This window comes from Mustelus asterias, chromosome 5 (genome assembly GCF_964213995.1).
Source record: "Mustelus asterias chromosome 5, sMusAst1.hap1.1, whole genome shotgun sequence".
NCBI classification, from domain to species: domain Eukaryota; kingdom Metazoa; phylum Chordata; class Chondrichthyes; order Carcharhiniformes; family Triakidae; genus Mustelus; species Mustelus asterias.
This window is the reverse complement of record NC_135805.1, coordinates 25,509,057-25,527,455: the sequence shown is the minus strand read 5'-3', so window position 1 is coordinate 25,527,455 and position 18,399 is coordinate 25,509,057. Positions and strand designations below refer to the sequence as shown.

Below are 18,399 nucleotides of genomic sequence, written 5' to 3'. Positions count from 1 at the left end.
GTTTCTTTTTTAAAAAATTTTTTAAAAAACCCACAGCGAATCCGGCTCGTTTGATCAGATATCAATGAAACATCGCTCTTTAAATTTTGTTGAGAAAAAGAGAACTTGCAGTGCACAATTTGTAGACTGTTTTAAACAGCCGATCAGCCGTAATCTGAATCATTTCGAAAGGATCTTCCCACACGATCGATATAAAACTAAACACTGCTTAATAACACACACACACAACAAATAGTGAAGTCCTACAAGCTGTCAGAATCTCGAGAACCCCGCTCTTCACTGGGTGGTGATCTTGTTCACAGATATCTGCGTTAATATGTGCGTGTCAAAACTCTCTGAGCTTCACCCCCGCACTGGTGTCAAGGGAAATGGTACATTTTGTCTGGGTGGTTTCTTCAGCGTTCAGCAGCCTGTGGCTGGTTTATATTAATAATAATAACAAGTGTGTGCACACTCATACTGAAGCTAGCAGAGAAAGACCGCCGGAACTTTTGCCACATTATACTGACTTGGAAGTAAGTTTCTCCCCGTTGCTGATGTGGGAAAGGGGTGAGTGGGTGATGAGTGTGGGGAATGGGACATTGGCTGGAAATTAAATCTGTTTAATCCGCCCATTAGCAGAAGGAAATTTCAGGTGGAAAGGAAAATAAGATTCTTGGGAATAAGTTGATTTGGGAGAGGGGGAATCATGTTATATTTGCGGTTATATTTGACCCTGCCTCACGCCGCAGCATCCCCCCCCTCCTCCCCTCCAGCTCGACTTAACATTGCTTCGCAGGAGCCCAGCGGATGGATGTCTTGTTTTATTTTTCGTTTACCCGATCACCCCATCCCTTCTCTCTTGTCAAGTCTCTCTCTCTCGCTCTCGCTGTAACCCAGCCCGCTGTTTCTTTCAGCTAACCGAACTCTGCAGCTCGGTGAAGGAGGACTCGCTGACGGTGCTGACAGCTTTCAATATCCCCATCGCTACAGTCCACGCTCCGATCGCCGGCATCCCCAACCCCCGAGCAACCTGGGCTTTCTACCCGAAACCTCACTCGGAACGTCCCGCCGCCGAAGCCACAGTGTTAGCCCGGGCCAAGCTGTGAGACAGCCCGGGGAAGTGGGGAGAGAAGTGTGGGGGTCGGGGGTTGGGTTGGGGGGGGGGGGGGGGGAAGAAGCAAGAGAAGCAGGACAGCGCCGTGCCAACATAACCTCCCATCTATTTTGTACTATTTCCCCCACTCAGTGTTGTCAGACTAAGATGATCATGTTGTGATCAAAATAGCATGAAACAGGTTGATTTTTTTTCCAGAAACCATCTTATTATTATGGCATTGTATTTTTGTGATATAATTGGAATCAGAAATAAAACACATTTTCATTCCAAAAGCGCTGTCTATTTTTGTTTTTGTCTATCTTCCCTGATTCGGTGCGCTGTTTTATAAGTGCGGGATTTTAACTGTGTTGATTCGTGTGTGTGGGGGTGGACATTGTTACTTTCTCACTTGATACTTATCTCTCCCAGACCCAAATTCTCCCTTCAATACGACCCTCCCTCCCCCCCCCCCCTTAAATAAACCGCCGCTGGTCGGCTCATTGCAAGAAAGTCTTTCTGGGAATAATCTGAGCGCAGCAAATAGATTTATTTACATGAAGAGAATCTCTTGTGAAAATGAAACTTGCGGTTTTTTTTATTTTAAAAAAAAACTTACCGTTTTCTTCAAGTGTGTGTGTGTACAATCTAAAGGCACTGGGATTGAATTCTCTGCCTGTATTTTCCACTTTGTGCGCGAGACACTGACTTGTATTTAATATAAAATATGTTGGGAGAAAAACGATTCTCGTTTATCGACATTATCTGCGGCTTCAGATCCCGAGTTTTACAGCAGATCATTACAAAGGTTGGCCAGTTTATTCTCACGCCCAAGTCTCCCTCTACAATAACCAAGGAATTCGGCAATTTCCACACTGCGGTTTTATTCTGGATAATGTTTGCCTCTCATGTGGAGACATGCAAGCTCATTTCAAGTATTGCCTCTGAGAAATATATTAAATAGGGTTGAATTCGGCTGCAGCACTGTGCCTAGACAGACTAACAGCCATCCCCAAAACATATTTCTTTTCAAAAGAGAAAAATAAAAGTTCGGATGTGACAAATCGCCACTTTCATCATTTCTCGCTGGCTCGCGGTAACTTGCAATAAGTATATTCATTTAGCAGTTTCTGCTTTGTTGCATTGAGGTTTTCTTGGTTTGTTTGTATTGCTGAGATTTCTACTCCTTGCCAAGTGTTTTCGCATCGATGTCTCTCTCTGCAGAAACTTTTAGACATGTTTACTGGAGGAAAGGCCAGCGGCGGAATGTGGGAGCCACTTCGGAGTCACTAGTTTCGTTAAACTTTATACCGCGCACAAACAACATGAACCAAAAAACACACCAAATGAGCCGCCGGTAATGACAGCAATCTTGCTTTTAATTTATCTTTTCCCATCGGCTCCCACCTTAGTGACACCAATATCATTGTATTTTCTTCCTCTACTTTCTAAATTTGCCATGTTGGTCATTAATGAAAGGAGCTCTCCCCACTCTTTAATGCTTTATAGACGCTATCGCTATTTAACTATGTACACACATATATCGTGTTTCGTTCTCAATTGTCCCGTATTATCAAATACAGCGCAGCATTATTGATCTGCGGGCGCCGATTCCGCCCCGGGTAATTATATATTTTTTAATTTATGACTAATTTCCCTTTTCTGCTTTCGGGACAGTGGCCATTTCTTCCCCAGCCCGCCCCCTCGTCTTATTCTCTTATCGATTTCAATCTAATCGCACCATCCCCACAGTGCTGCCCGCCCCAAAACAAGCCGATGCCGGGGAGGAAGCAAGTTTCCCCAGAGCCTCCCTCCGCCGGGCTTCACCGCCTCTTTCTCTCTCTTGTCCCCCTTTGCTCTCTCGCTTCTTGCCCCGGGCGTTTATCGGCGTCGGGGTTATTTCTTTCTCTTCTTCCCCACTCAAGGAAACTTACTCTCAGAGTTATTTATCATGACCCCCCCCACCCCCCCAAAAGCCCGCTCGCAAGTGTCTGTCCACAAGTTCCTCTCTGCCACTGGCTGTGTTTTAAACACTATTTCAGAGTTAAGCCCGTTTTGAAATAAACTCCCTCAGTGAAATGACCACTTTTGGTTAAAAAAAGGAAGAGAATTCATGTATTTCATCATACTACTGAAAGCCGTTGTCTCCCTGCTTTACAATATTTTGAACCCATCATCCTCAAAATCAAAACAAACTTTTTTTTCAAAGGTAATTATATATGCATCGATTCTTCCTTCGACTTGCCTCTGTAGGCGGGTGTTTACATTCTAAATCATCTGCCTTTTCCTCCACACCCCCTCTCCCCCCACCCTCCCCCCCAAATTCTCCATCTACCTGCCCTGACATGCCTCACGGGCCAAGCTGGGTTTCAGTAATAAATATATAAATAAATATGTGTGCGTGTGTGTGCCTTATGTACAGCCTCTTTGGGCGGGAACCTCTGGGGGGGGGAGGAGGGAGGAGGGAGGGGGAGAAGAGAGAGAGAGAGGAAGGGAGGAGGAGAGTCGGCTCATTGGAGCATTGCTGCGAGCCGGGGGTGATCAGTGAGTGCCACACTCGCACACACATACACACACAACTCTCTCCAACAGCTACTGGAAAGTGATCTGAACAATCTCCGGGAGCTTCAATAACAAAGGACAGCGGAGCAGGTCAAAGCTAGCAGCCAGCCCAACAGGTGAGCCACTTCCAGCAGGGAGCAGCAACTACAGCGCCCCCCCCTTTTTTTTAACCCCCTCACTCTATAGATAGTTAGCCCCCTTTTTTAGTTTGACTTGTAAATAAAACAAGGCGGGCAGCGTTGAGTGAGCCGGCAACAGGGCGCGATTGGTAACAGTAGCGATCGGTGTTGGTGCCTCCCCCTCTCCTCCCTGACCCTTTATCCTCTCAGAGCTTGGTGAGGTTTTGTTTTTTTTAACATTGCAGTGGAGTTGGGTGCAATGTTTTGAGTGGTGTGGAGTGCGGCTTTTTTGGAAGAAGGGGGAGGCGGTCTCGTGTCTGCTGATTGTCCGGCGGCTGCAAAATTCCCTTCACGGCAGCAATAACAAAACCACATGTACTGTGGTTTACGTGGGCGATCGACCCAAAGTTGGGGAGTTTAGGACTGTTATTTCACACTCATCTCGATGTTATATATATGTGCATTCTGTCATGGATACATACATATACATGTATACCAGCCTGACAAATCCCAGTATCACCCAAAAGAGGTGCAAACGTTTTTTTCTTGTTTTTGTGCTATTTTTGCCTCTTGAGCGAGCCAGCGCTGAAGTTTTTGTTTTGTACTTTGGCCAGAACTTTTCCTGTCTCGGTTTAAGACAAAAGCTCCCCCCTCCCCCCCAAACCCTCATGTTATTGTCTCCAAAATAACTCTTTTTTTTATTGCATTAATTAATTATGTGCGGCCACAAAATGAAAAGTCAGGATTGGCAACCAGTAACTTTACTTTTTAATCACCGGAGGTAAAAAAAAAGAAATAATTATTTTAAAGTAAAGCAAATTTGGGGATTTAAAAAAAACAATGGCATTGGGGGGAGAGGGATTTAGTTAGCATTGTAATGCGTGCGAGAGGTGGGGGGAGGGTTGCCGTGTGCTTGGGGCGTTGTCACCGCTAGTTGGAAGTTGTCCTCGGCAGTGGAATGGAAGAAGTTGCAGTGTCTCTGTGCCTGTGTGTGAGTGAGTGAGCTCCCAGTGACTGAGTGGCTGCCAGCACGCTGTGCGCATGTGCCACACTGTGTCAACAAACAACTCCCCGCACGTCACCGCACCCCGCCCACCAATCACCTGCCGCCCTCAGCAGCAGGCCCGGCGCTGATTGGCCGGCCTGCCGGCTGGGGCCGCGTTCCAAGACACGTCAATCAGAAGCCCCTCCCCCCTCTCTCTGTGATCTGGAGCCCCGAGTGAGTGAGTGACTGGCCTGGCTGGATGGCCCTTTAAACTCTTGCACACTCATGTTGTGCCGGTGTGTGGAGTGCATGTGCAGCCTTCTCTCCGGGAGGAGGGCCGCCTGCAGGCGGCGGCGGAGGCAAGTGTGACATGTACTTGGTCCTGGGAGTTGTTGTCTTTGATTATCTTGTTTTGGGGAGGGGGGAAATTGTGACATGTACTCGGTCCTGGGAGTTGTTCTCTTCAATTATATTTTTTTTGGGGGGGGTAATTGTGACATATATTTGGTCCTGGGAGTTGGTTGTCTTCAATTATCATTTGACAATCACCCCCCTCCCCTACCTCTCCCGCCCAAAACACACCTGACAGCAGCAGCAATTGCGACGCCAAGCTCTCAGAGGAATGGGGGCAACTTCCACACTTTTTCGTCTCCAATTGTCAAGATTTGTTCCCTACCCCTTCATCCCCATGATAACAGGGATGTTCCAGGCGTGAGGGGAGTGAAGGAGCACTTTGTCTCGCTCTCTCTCTAAACCAGTCGAGAAGCACTATTTTTAACTTATTTTGGGGGTGGGAGGGGGTGTTGCATTTTCTTGGCAGTGAGACTTGGCTTGGCGCACAATGAGAGCGGTGCAGCCACACTGCCTTCTCTCTCTCTCTCTCTCTCAGCCAGGATTGTTGACAGTGGGGAAGTTGTGACGCACTTGCTGGAGCTGCTGCCAGTTGTGAAGAAAGGGCTGCGCTCAGCACTTTGCACAGAACAATGGGACTGTAGTAGGAAAAACGCCAGATCCTCATCGAGTGTTCCCTCTTACTACCAGATTTCATCAGCATAAAAACACGCACACTCTCTCTCCCCCCCCCTCTCTCGAGGGAAGAGACTCCAGCTTTTATAATGACTTGTAGAAAATAAAGCCTCTTGCTGCAGTTTACACTTAGCCAGGAAAATGATCTGCAGCCCTGATAGCAGTCTAACCTTTAAGGAAGATTAACTAACGAGGCACTTTATTTTGTAGAGCCTTATTTAAATTGGGACAATAATGAAAATTAGCCAAGGCTGTGACGCACAGACAAAAGGGGTACTATTGTGAAGAATTGGGGATATTTTATACCTGTTGCCTCTGATTTGGCATCTTTCATAACTTTATTAGTTTATTGGCAAAGCTTTTAGTTTAAGGTTCAGATTTTCCAAATTCCTTTGTGAATACGTGCAGGTGAGCTGGACTAATCAGTGAAGAATCATCGATATCAAACAAATATACAGTTGATTAAATACATGTTTATCTTAAACATGTACCTATCACAAAATGTATCACTTAATGCACTAGAGTATTTAGGGACACAATTGCTGTGAAAGCAAGTTGTGAAGGTAGTCTTCTCTGATACTACTTGTGGGAAAGATAACTCACCAAGAACACACCAGGGGCACAATCAAACCTAAAAAAGTCAGGTGGACTACAGGTAGAATGCTACAATGCAGGGGCAAGTAGGATAGATAACCTTTGCTACAACTTTTTTTCTGGGGTGCTTTTTCCTCTTTGTTTCCTTCCCCTGTGGTGTATTTGGAATAGACAATACGGTGCTTACAGATTTCACTTTTTTTCATGTTGGAAATAAGTTCAGCACTCCGAGTGTATCCTCTTCACTCCCTTCCCCTTCTGATTGTTGGTGATGTGCTGGAATAGGCCTCCAATGTGGCCCCCACTAATCCTTGGGTACTCATGCAAGCAGTGCAAATTCGTGCATGAATCTCAACAATAAATTTGACCAAAGAGTCATCTCATCTCCTCCTTAGCAAGTTTCATAGAATCCCTACAGTGCAGAATGAGGCCATTCAGCCCATCGAGCTTACACTGACAATCTCACCTACGCCTTATCCCCATAACTCCACATATTTACCCTGCTAGTCCTGCTGACAGGGACAATTTAGCATAGCCAATCCACCTAACCCTTTTCTCTAAAGGCAGTGAGGCATTCTGTAGTGTTTGCATGACCATCATACTGACTAAACCTGGTACCTTCTTGGTTTGTGTCATTCGGTCCCATTGAATAAAACTCGTATATTCTGAGCCACAATGGGGGGGTGGGTAGGTGAGAGAGAGGTACTTGCACTTAGAGAGTTTGTTATGAATAGGCTTTTCTGTGGTTGTAGATCTTACATACCTAGCTTGAAGTATTCACTGCGAGTTGAGAAGTTTTCAACTATTTGTTTTTCCATTTAAAAGAAATTGTGTGGAACCATAAAAGTGTTTTAAGAATAATAAAATAACCATAAAACTCTATTAAATATCAATATATAACCATAAAATGTGTTTTAAAATCATGAAGGGTTTAAATGGAATAAATAAAGGGAAACTGCAGTGGCTGAAGGATCAATAACTGCGTGCCACAGATTTAAGCTGATTTGCAAAGGAACCAGAAGTGACATGAAGAAAAACCTTTCAATGCAGCAAGTGTTTATGATTTGGAGAACACTGCCTGATAGGCTGGTGGAAGCAGATTCAATGGTACGTAACCATGATTAGGTGGATTGGCCATGCTAAATTCTCCCTCAGTGCACTTGAACAGGCACCCGAGTGTGGTGACTAGGGGATTTTCACAGTAACTTCATTGCAGTGTGAACGTAAGCCTACTTGTGACACTAATAAATTTTTAAAAAACATTCAAAAGGGAATTGGGTAAATGCAGGACAAAGAAAAAGTTGCAGTGACATGGGAGGAGAGGAACTAACAGGATAGCTCTTTGAAAGAGCTGGTGCTGACACAATGGGTCAAATGTCCTCCTTATGTGCCATACTGTTGTATGACTCTAATCAGTATATAACTGTGTAGCAGGCCCATGTTTGCAGTACAAAGCCAGATCGCGCGTCAATTCGCCTCGGTGCAGGCGGCCGCCTTTTGGAAGCTTCTGACAGCAAGATATGGTAAAAGGAAAAGCAATTTAATGGCAGCACCCCAAAATTTTTTTAAATTTTATAAATCTGACAAATAATCGCCTAAGGGACTAGTCAGAAGCAGTCGACTTGGCAAGTGCACCAAATTGACTTGACGCCAGGATCAGCTATAGCTGTAGTGCGGGAGCAATTTTGACTACCTTCTCTCGGCTCTTGTCCTGTTACATTTAATCCCAGCATGCAGCCTGCTGCTTATAATCCCTGCACAGAAATGGAGGGCACAGAAATGTCTTTTTTTTTATAAAGTGAGAAGGTATCCACTGACACTCAAATTAAATTGCTCAGAAAAGTAAAAAATGACGGTTGCGATCAAATTGAGAGAGATATACAAAAGGGTCCCGAGGTACAATTTTTTCACACAGAGGATGTTGAGTGTCTGGAACGAGCTGCCAGAGGTAATAGTAGAGGCGGGTACAATTTTATCTTTTAAAAAGCATTTAGATAGTTACATGGGTAAGATGGGTATCGAAGGATATGGACCAAACGTGGGCAATTGGGAGTAGCTTAGGGGTTAAAAAAGGGCAGCATGGACAAGGGCCTGTTTCCATGTTGTAAACTTCTATGACTATGATGCACTGCGTGATTGGGATGATCATGAATTTTAAAATCTGTACATACGTAATACATATTGGTTTTGAATGCAGCATGAAGTGCCATCATTTCACAAATCAAAACATTTCGATAACACTTTTTTAAGACTTCAGATGAACAATATTTTTCTTTCTTTTCCTTAGGAAAAAATGCAACGACTTTGTGTTCCATAGGAGTGAAGGTGGATCCGACTGGGAACCAAACAGCATCCGTATTCCAGACTTAGCATCGCAAGCATGTCAAGAGGTGAGCTTTCTGATCAAGGGGATTCCCCTACTAGCTCAAGGTGCGAAAGTATCCAAGTGTCTCCAAACTTCGTTACGACATGTCCACTCTTTAATATTAATTTCTTGCGTGGACCACATTCCTCTGTTACCCCATCTTCGCGATCCAGCAGGTTATCCAGTGGATGCTATTCTCTTGACACAGACAGAGGACAGATGACTAAATCCACAGGCTGCGACAAGGCTACACAGACTCCCAGCCCAACCTGCCAAGCCATCTACCATGCACAGCACGCCTTGGCACAAGCACAGCGTTCACAGATTCGTGGTAAGAATCTCCTTCTTTGGTGTCACGCAGAAAGGCAGCCAGAAATTCTGCTAATTGAGTTCAGAAAGTTAATGGATGTCACTGTTGTTTTTGCCGCTTAGATTTACACTGGTGCTGCGGAGATGAACTAACTCACGGCAGCGAGTAACTAAATTAGGCAAGTTTCTTATTTAATTAGGGCGGTTTGCATGGGTTGTACGTATGAGACTGAGGAATACTCTTTGATTATTTGAAAGTTTCAATGTCCCTTTCTGCGTATATTTTTTAAAAATAAGCTATTCTGCTCCCTCGTCACTGAAGGACTAAATATAGAAACTTTAGTTATTGGTAAAAGTTTACGATAAGCATTTTGGGTAATAGTTACAAATGGTTTTGATGTAGTGTTTAGACTGATGCTGCAAGGATAGTAAATACAAACTTGGGGAAAATGAATAATCCATGCGACATGGTCTTATTTTCAAAGCAAAGTCAGTTGGAGTAAAGGCCACCGTATTTGCAATAAGACCAAAAAAAACTAGTCCCACATTCTGTAACAGTAGTGAGATCCAAGAAAAGAGATTCCACTTCAGTAATGCACAACGCTTAAATTCTACCATTTCCAAAGATGATCTCTAAGCCACATCTCCCAGGCTTGTTGCGTGTGCGAATTTGTAATCAAAACAATATCCTTGAAAGGATCCAGGTGGAGAAAGCATGAAAAAACCCCCCACAAAAACAGAACAGGTTTGAGCCCTTTGAATGATTGTGTTGCATGCCGACTACTATGCATCTTTTTTGTCCACCAGTGACTACCTACCACTGAAGGGACCCAGAAAAAGATTGTGGTGTAGTCAAAATATGGGTGGGGACTGTTTGTGCAAAGTCGACGAGGGCACCGCCTCATTCATCTCCTGTGCCTCCACATTAGGCTGCTTTTGTTGGCCATTTGTGTAATGTTGTAGATGATTAGATTTGATCTGTTAATTCACATTCATAACTTCTCAGCTATAACTGTGCACCGAATAAAGAATGCAATATTTTCTTTAGGCTAATTAGTTTGCAATTGTAGAGCACTGGGCCCATGATAAATGAGCTAAAATGGTTGAAGGCAGAAAAGAAAGCATCTCTGGGGTTTACCATGTTTAGTAATAGTAAGTCAATAGTTGGTTGATTGTCTGACTTTGCTAATGCCGCACATTCTGAATGATGGCAAACGCGAGATTTGGGGGCCTAAATTTCACCTAGTTGGGCTGGTTTTCAATTCCCGTCCTCACTCTCTTCAAATTGCCTCTCCCCGGACATACATGGGTGCCTCAATTAGATAAAATTGGCTTGGCCCTGACAGTTAGCACGGTTAGTTGAGGCACTTCATTGCGCAGCCACAACACACCTGAATTAAGACGATGAAGCTCGAGAACAGATTCAGGCTAGTCCTTGGGTTTCTCCATCTATCACTATTGGAATCCCATCTGATTCTGGTGCTGATGAATCCATCAGAGGCATAGGCAGGGAATAGGAATCGACTGAACTACTTTGCAGGAGATTGAATGGTCAGTATTAAGTACTGGAAAATTTTGCTTAACATTAAAACCCGTAAGGTCGATAAAACATAAAGTATTGTATCAGTTTAATTCTCTCCTGCATTTTAAAAAGCACGGTAGCACAATGGGTAGCACTGCTGCTTTACAGCTCCAGGGACCTGGGTTCGATTCCCGGCTTGGGTCACTGTCTATGTGGAGTTTGCACATTCTCCTCGTGTCTGCGTGGGTTTCCTCCGGGTGCTCCAGTTTCCTCCCACAGTCCAAAGATGTGCGGGTTAGGTTGATTAGCCATGCTAAAATTGCCCCTTAGTGTCTTGGGATGCGTAGGTTAGAGGGATTAGCGGGTAACATATGTAGGGATATGAGGGTAGGGTCTGGGTGGGATTGTGGTCGGTGCAGACTCGATGGGCCGAATGGCCTCTTTCTGTGCTGTAGGGTTTCTAAGATTTCTAAGAGACTAAAAATGTGCTACTTCTTGCTGAGTGCAAACATTTAATTCAGTACGATAATTAAAACAACAGCTGCAGTTGTGTTGGATTTTTCTTTGCCCAGGTGAAGAGGAACCCAGGAGTAGTAAACCAGGTATCCTGCACTAAGTATCCTAATAGATCTTGAAGCCTCCATTTGATAATTGGTAAGGGTCAAGGCTGGCTGAAGGCCTTTCCACTCCACTAGTGCAAGATGTTTCTGGTGTGTTTGCATTTGTTTTGTAACTGGTGAAGTTGCATGTTTCAGATTATTGTCACTGTGATCTCTGTAACCACGTGTGTGTTTAAAACAAAAACTTTGGTTCAATGAAACTAAATGCGAGGGGTGAATTATTTCTTCATCCCAATACTTTTTACTCTGCTTTTTATTAAAGCCACTGCAAGAGCCCTACTTTAGGTTTTACGGTTCATCAAATATTTTTTCTGCTAAAGTTTATGGATGACATGTTATTAAGGACCGTTGTCACCCGTTTAAAGTTCACCTTCAAATGCAACATTTCTGTGCACCCTGGAAATTTCATTAGAGGTCAGGCTTTACACAGGAAGTATCTGGATACTATGACAACTATTAATAATTACAGACAATTAGTGTTAATCGAAAACATAAGTGCTGTAAACATGCACTGAGAAACTGTATTACAAACCCGACTGGGAAAGCTGCAAACGATGCCATTAAGCCAAGTTGTTTTACTATGAGTTTTTACTTAAACCTTCCAATCCTTTCAAACGATCGTAATGCAAAAGCAGCTTTTAAGGACGTTGCATAAGACAAGAGGAGCAAAACATTTGGTTCCCTTTGGAAATTTGGTGCCGTTCTCAGATAGATTAAAGAATACCAGTTACTGTGTGTTAAAGTACAAACATGTCGACAGTGCCTTACTTGGTGAATCATTTTGCAAGAAGGTCCCTCTTCCCCCTTCAATAGACGCACATTTATAAATGGTGTGATTTTAAAACAAAATGAGAGGGTGTGAGTTTTTCACACGACCTGTGTTAACGCATTCTTGAACCTTTTTATCAGCCTATGCCTCATCTCTTTCCTCACATTTCGGGCTGGTGAATGTCAGACTCCTGTGCAACGCAGCAGTCTACGATAACATCAGCAACTCAAATGATGTGTGTATTTCTTTTTCACTCATTCAGTCTTGAGTTTGGGTTTTTTTATCGACCAAAAGAGTAGATTTTCTAGTTTAACTCTTGGCCTCTTTGAAAACCCCAGATTAATTTCACTATTAACCACTTAACCACAGTATTAATTTCCTGAATTACTTTATAGTTCAAAAGTCAACATGGACTGGAAAACTGTTAGCATCGTAAGTACACGGATCCAAGTGATAACATTTGAGCTCTGGTTTTTGCTGGCTGCACATCCCAGTTTCAGCCAAAGCTTGTGTTAGCCAGGTTAACTCTGCTCTAATTTGACTGCCGTACAGCTAACCCGGTAACCAGTTTCTTTTGCTGTTGTTGTATTCACCTGCATTCGAATCTGCCTCTGCGGCAGCCTCATTTTAAACTGGCTTTCTTGCATAGTTCTGCCTAAACTGGCAGCACTCAAAATCGCTTTCATACGAAAACGAAATTTTTTTAACCAAGAGCAGACTTTCAGTAGATTGATCGAAAAGATAATTTTCCTTTGCTTACTGAGGCTGTTTGTACCTCCGTACATCTGTATTGAGTCAACATCCTCAGCAGAGCGAAGGCTGAGTAAACATTTTCAGTCATAGCTGATCACCACGGTGCAAGTGAAGTACACACTGTCATTCAACAATGAGAGCACTCTCCTCTAATGGTGCTGTCTGTACAAAAGCACAAACCACGTGCCAGAACTCAACTATTCATATTTTCTTTTCTTTTCATCACTGCTATCCAGTGTGAAGATTCCTTATTCTAACGGCACTGTGGTTACCACTGCTGCCTCACCGATCCAGAGACTTGGGTTCAATTCCGGCCTTGGGTGACTGTCCGTCTGCGTGGAGTTTGCACGTTCTCCCCATGTCTGCGTGGGTTTCCGTCCACGGTCCAAAGATGTACAACTTAGGTGGATTGGCCATGCTAAATTGCCCCTTAGTGTCCCAAGGTGTGTAGGTGAGATGGATTAGCCATGGGAAATGTATGGGGTTACGGGGATAGTGTGGGGGAGAGGGCCTGGGCAAGACGCTCTGTCGCAGAGTCAGTGCAGACTTGATGGGCCGAATGGCCTCTTCTGCACTATAGTGATTCTATGATTTTTACGCTGCAGCTTGTGGGTCAATGCTCCGCGCACTGTAGCTAAAACAACACTGCTGTTGACTCTTTGGTATTGCGGAGAGTAGCCTTTCTACTTTCATATGATAGATTGCTCTTGTGGATTTGCATGTTCTGAAAGCTGTAAAGCAAGTCCAGTAGCCAACGCATTAACTTGCTGTACCTGCACAGTGTTTTGCTTTTCTTAAAAAAAAAAACGAGTATCCAGCTAATTAATGGTGTGTAATTACTTGTTTTAATTAATCATTGACAAAAAGAAAGTTTAAGCTTGCTTATCAAGGAAAACTAAAAGCTTTCCAGAATCCTAATTCTGCCTCTTCTTATTCTTTTCTTGCCACAGGAATTAATATCAGGTACTGCTAATCTCTGTCCAATGGCTTTTCTAAGTGATCAGAATTTCCACTCATTCCTTTGTGTCACTCAGTAGTGTTATATGGCTGTCTGCATGTTGGAATTATAGCAAACTGAACTGAATACTCATACTTTGGGAATTCATAAGATTATTGTTCAAACTGTTGGGTCTGCAACTTTTATTTCCTTTCAGTAATAAGTACTGCAGTGCCCACGAGCAAAGTGAGACTAATCTTCACATCTTTTGAATGAGTTGAATCCTTTTGCAATTTACATTTCTGTAGCTTTTTAACATTCCAGAGCACTTCTCAGGAACATAACCAAAGGGGAGGTGCATGGGGAGGAGGAGAGAGAGAGAGGAGATTGAGATTTGCCTTGAAGGAAGAGGGAGGGAGGAGGGAAAGTTTCCGAGGAAGGAAATCCAGAGTATAGGGCCAGGGTGGCTGAAGACACACACACCATCAATGGTGGGGGTGAGAGAAGTGGAGAATGCACAAGGTGAGGGGGGGGGGGGTTCCCGATGGCTGCAGAAGGTTACGGAGATGGGGAGTTGGTGATGCCATCGAGACCAGTAAGAGTTTTAAAATTGAGGCATAGATGGACTGAAGGCAATGTAGATTGGCAAGATACTGACTTAATGGGGATTTGGGCAACAAGAGGTCTACACAGTAGACAGGCTGATTTGAACTGCCTTACTGCTTAATGGCAGGTGGTTTACTGTGGTTATGATCTAAAACACCAAATGTATAGGAATCCACAGTGAAACAGTTTGTATCTTTCAGTGAGTATTAAATAATTAAGTTGTGTACATAATGTCAGTTTGGCAGAAATTGTTGATCTTGGTCAGTGCACTGGGAACTGTACAAACCCAGCCATGGTGCAATAAGAGGGTGCTTTCCTGAAATCAAGGTCAACATAAGGTCAGGAGCAGAGAGGGAGTTTATTTCTGGTTTCTGCTGTTCCATTCTCCGACACTGAAATTCTGTACCCAAATACAAGTTTTTTTTTAAAAAAGCACAAACAAAAAACATTTCTTGCACTATAATTTGGTCCTCATAGTCACTGGTGTATCTGTTGCTGTCCTATATTTGGAGGATAAAAGTATTTCAGAAGATGCATCTAAAAGCACCAGAGTTACAATAGCTAGAAAGGTCAGTAAAATCTTAGTGTTAGAACAACCACATATGCAATTGCTCTGATATCAAAGTGTCTGCCACTTTTTTTTTAACCTGGATAGCACAGCTGGGTGGACAAGATTTTAGTTCAAGGGATGGATGTTGTTTACGTTCCAGTGTGGGTTCACGTACTGAGCCCCTGATAGGGACCTCATTACACACTGAATTACAAATGTTTGTATTTTTTCACTTCTCTTGAGCCCTTTTGTCTTTAATTTTTAAATTATTATTTTTACAGAAAGGATCCAACCAAGCACTGGAATCCAGGAAAGCTCCCTGTCAGTGCCCATGGACTTGCAGCCCGAGGTATGGATCGGACAAGAACTGCGGCGAATTGGTGATGACTTCAATTCTCATTACCAAACAGGAAGGGTAACTAGTCAATCTTAAGACTTTTTATAAAATGTGCATTTGTGCCCGTTTAATATTCATAATCTACAAAATAATGACCACATGCCACCTTTAGGTAGAATATATACAGGTGCTGACTTTGGAAGGGCTCAGATTAAGACTTGATTTTTCCCGTCATAGATCTTACCCAACCCCAGCTGCCCTGCCAGGGCAGGTTCTGCAAACCTGTCCCCTCCTAGATCATTGGAACATTTTTGCACAGCTTGCATTCTAATGCCCCACTTCAATTATTCTTCATTCAGAAGCCTGAATGTCAGTTGGCTAATTAACCTCAAGAACCCATCCGGATCACGCTCTCACCTGACATTCCACACACACCCACTTACACCAGAAATTGCTGGGTAGTAATAAGTAGTGAGAGGCACGTCCACTTCTGTCCCTCCTTGCCTTTGAGCCTTAGCTAAGGGCTGGAGTGGGTTGAGTATGTGCTTGTTCTTTGGGGAAAGTCCGAATGAAGTTTCAGATCGTACAGTAATACAGGAACATTCAAATCAAAGAAAATAATGACAAAACTGAGAATGTGTTTTCCTGCGGCATGCGACAGCATAACGAGAGTATACTCTGAGAGGAGGTAACTACAAACACAGCACCAGAGATGTTAACCAATTCTGCTCTTCCTGGCAATCTCTAATGCTGGCCTGTGATGAAATTACCTTATCAAAGCATCTGATCTGCTTGGCAAGATCTCTGACCCAACCATGACACTAGACTGGCATGTTGATGCCTTTTTTTCTGTTGAACCAAAACCACAGTAACCATAACTGGTCCTCACTATGGGGGGGAAGACAGATGGTACAATTTAGCATTGTACGTATTCAACCTTCTGGTCAAAGGAACATGGTGATATCTATACTAATAAATCTATAAAGTGGAGTTTTCAGTCTCGCACTATGATTTGGATCATTCCTGCATCCCTCATGAGGATGTTAACTCCAGAAGAAACTACTGATTGCAGCTTTCTTACTGTAGCATGTAAAGGTTAGTTTTTTTTCCCACCTGAATTTGACTTCTTAATGGTGAGCTGCAGCTCTATGGGTGCTGACAGCGCTCCTACGCATTACACCATTGTGCAAGTAAGATCTTTCAGCAAGGGTCACTGGAAAGCATTTAGGAATGGAGTAAGGTCTGTTTTCTTTCTCCTGTCTGTACTCAGTTGGGGGGAGACACAGTGAACCTGTACTGATTGATTGGTCTAACAGGACCTATCAGAGAATTAAACGTGGGGTCACCCTTCTCTGCGTGCCTTGAACCATCAAGACATCTTGGAAGTAACCCTTTGATAGGGTATTCCAGTAATTTATTCAGCTAATATGAGTTTATTTTTTAAAAATGTAATTCCATTAAATGTGAGAAGTGCAGTGCTGGCACTGTAGGGCTTGGATAGCACAGAAACTGATTTGGATGATTTGCAGTTCATAAATACGGTTCAAAGTTTCTGTGACAAGTCGACTGATTCTCTGTCATAGCCACAGCAGGTTTAACTAACACAGATAGTGGGCGCCAGAGTTATTTTGAAATAAACATGTTCTTTCACAGCCACCTTTTTATGGTTAGTTTTTTTTCTAAATGGCTCCAGCGGTGTCTCAGCTGGTTTGTGAGCCCTGCAAAACTTGCAAAGTTACAGGGTTCGAATCCAGAGGTGGGCCGGGTGGGATTCTCCGAATAGGGTGGCTACAATTGAGCTCAGTGAGTTCAGCAAGAATGCCTGCCCCTGGCCATTGTCCAGCCACACTGACTGAAGGCATATGTGGATGTCAGTTCAAATTTGGCCCTGATAGCCTTCCTGTCCGAATGCATCATGCAACTCATAATGATCATGTCCAGCACATAAAGGTGACTATGTTTCAAATGATTAAACAGCAAACCAAAGGTCCTAATAGGAAAGTAGCTACTCAATAATGAAGAGTGCAGGAAGGCATGCCAGGAGCAGCACCAGGCACGCCTAACAATGAAGTGTCAATCTGCTACAGTTACAACACAAGACTACTTGTGTGCCAAACAGCATAAGAAGCATGCGATAGAGCTAAGCAATGCCCTATACAATGGATCAGATCTAAACTCTTGCAGAACTGTCACACTCAGTTGTGAATGGTGGTGGACAACTAAACAACTCGCTGGAGGAGGAGGCTCCACAAATATCCCCACCCTCAGTGACGGAGCAGCCCAGCACATCAGTGCGAAAGATAAAACTGAAGCCATTTGCCTAGCAAGAAACTTGGGCAATTAGGGATGGGCAAGGAATCCTGGCCTTGCCAGGGACAGCCACATCCTCAGAACAAATGAAATAAAACCTTCAGCCGGAAGTGCTGAGTGGATGGTCAATCTTGGCTTCCTCCCCAACATCACAGATGTCGATTTTCAATTCAATTCACTGCACCTGATATTAAGAAACAGCCAAAGCCATTGGATATTGCAAAGACTCTGACAACATTTCAGCAGTGGTGAAGACTAGTGCTCCACAACTATCCGTGGCCCTAACCAAGCATCCAGTAACACTAACATCCACCGAGCAACGTAGAAAATTGCCCACGTGTGTCCTATTGACAAATCCAATCCAACCAATAAACATCCCATCAATCGACTGTCGATCATCAGCAAAGTGATGGAAGGGGTCACTGGCAATGCTATCAAGTGACATTTACACCACAATAACCTGCATACTATTGTTCAGTTTGGTTCTGCCAGGGCCACTCAGCTCCTGATGTCAATACAGCCTTCATCCGAACATGGATAAAAGAGATGAACTCCAGAGGTGAGCTGAGAGGGACTACCCTTGACACCAAGGCAGCATTTGACTGAGTGTGGCATCAAGGAGCCTTAGGAAAAGAATCATAGAATCCCTACAGTGCAGAAGGAGGCCATTCAGCTGATTGAGCCTGCACCGACAACAATCCCACCCAGGCCCTATCCCCGTAACCCCACCTATTTACAATGCTATTCCCCCAACAGTAAGGGGCAATTTAGCATGGCCAATCAACCTAACCCGCACATCTTTGGACTGTGGGAGGAAACTGGAGCACCCAGAGGAAACCCATGCAGGGAATGTGCGGACTCTGCACAGTGACCCAAGACTGGAATCGAATCCGGGTCCCCTCTGGAGTAAGTGGGAATCAGGGAGGAAAGCCTCCACTGTTTGGATTCATACCTAGCACA

The 18,399-nt window shown here is 43.8% G+C and overlaps 2 protein-coding genes and 1 long non-coding RNA gene across 8 annotated transcripts in view; 2 read left to right on the top strand and 1 right to left on the bottom strand.

The window, feature by feature from the left end:
* Positions 1-1,367, top strand: part of acoxl (acyl-CoA oxidase-like) — a 427,580-nt gene extending 426,213 nt beyond the window's left edge. The window contains exon 19 of one of the 2 annotated variants that reach the window (XM_078212293.1): positions 897-1,367. In XM_078212293.1, the coding sequence (XP_078068419.1) occupies positions 897-1,088 (192 nt within the window). In that variant the 3' untranslated portion in view covers positions 1,089-1,367. Of the gene's footprint in view, positions 1-879 lie in introns of both variants that reach the window. The other variant, XM_078212294.1, reaches the window with a different exon arrangement.
* Positions 1-18,399, bottom strand: part of LOC144493418 (uncharacterized) — a 583,821-nt gene that overhangs the window by 43,320 nt on the left and 522,102 nt on the right. Inside the window, exon 10 of one of the 2 annotated variants that reach the window (XR_013497741.1) lies at positions 9,020-9,104. The exons of the other annotated variant lie outside the window; for it this stretch is intronic. This is a non-coding gene — a long non-coding RNA (uncharacterized LOC144493418). Of the gene's footprint in view, positions 1-9,019; positions 9,105-18,399 lie in introns of those variants that run through there. 2 annotated transcript variants of the gene reach the window in all.
* LOC144493417 (bcl-2-like protein 11) overlaps positions 3,618-18,399 on the top strand; it is a 38,722-nt gene continuing 23,940 nt past the window's right edge. Inside the window, exons 1-5 of one of the 4 annotated variants that reach the window (XM_078212297.1) lie at positions 3,618-3,753; positions 8,649-9,057; positions 11,130-11,159; positions 12,342-12,378; positions 15,074-15,207. In XM_078212297.1, the coding sequence (XP_078068423.1) occupies positions 8,742-9,057; positions 11,130-11,159; positions 12,342-12,378; positions 15,074-15,176 (486 nt within the window). In that variant the 5' untranslated portion in view covers positions 3,618-3,753; positions 8,649-8,741 and the 3' untranslated portion in view covers positions 15,177-15,207. Of the gene's footprint in view, positions 3,754-4,964; positions 5,101-8,648; positions 9,058-11,129; positions 11,160-12,341; positions 12,379-15,073; positions 15,208-18,399 lie in introns of those variants that run through there. The other 3 variants (XM_078212298.1, XM_078212295.1, XM_078212296.1) reach the window with 3 other exon arrangements.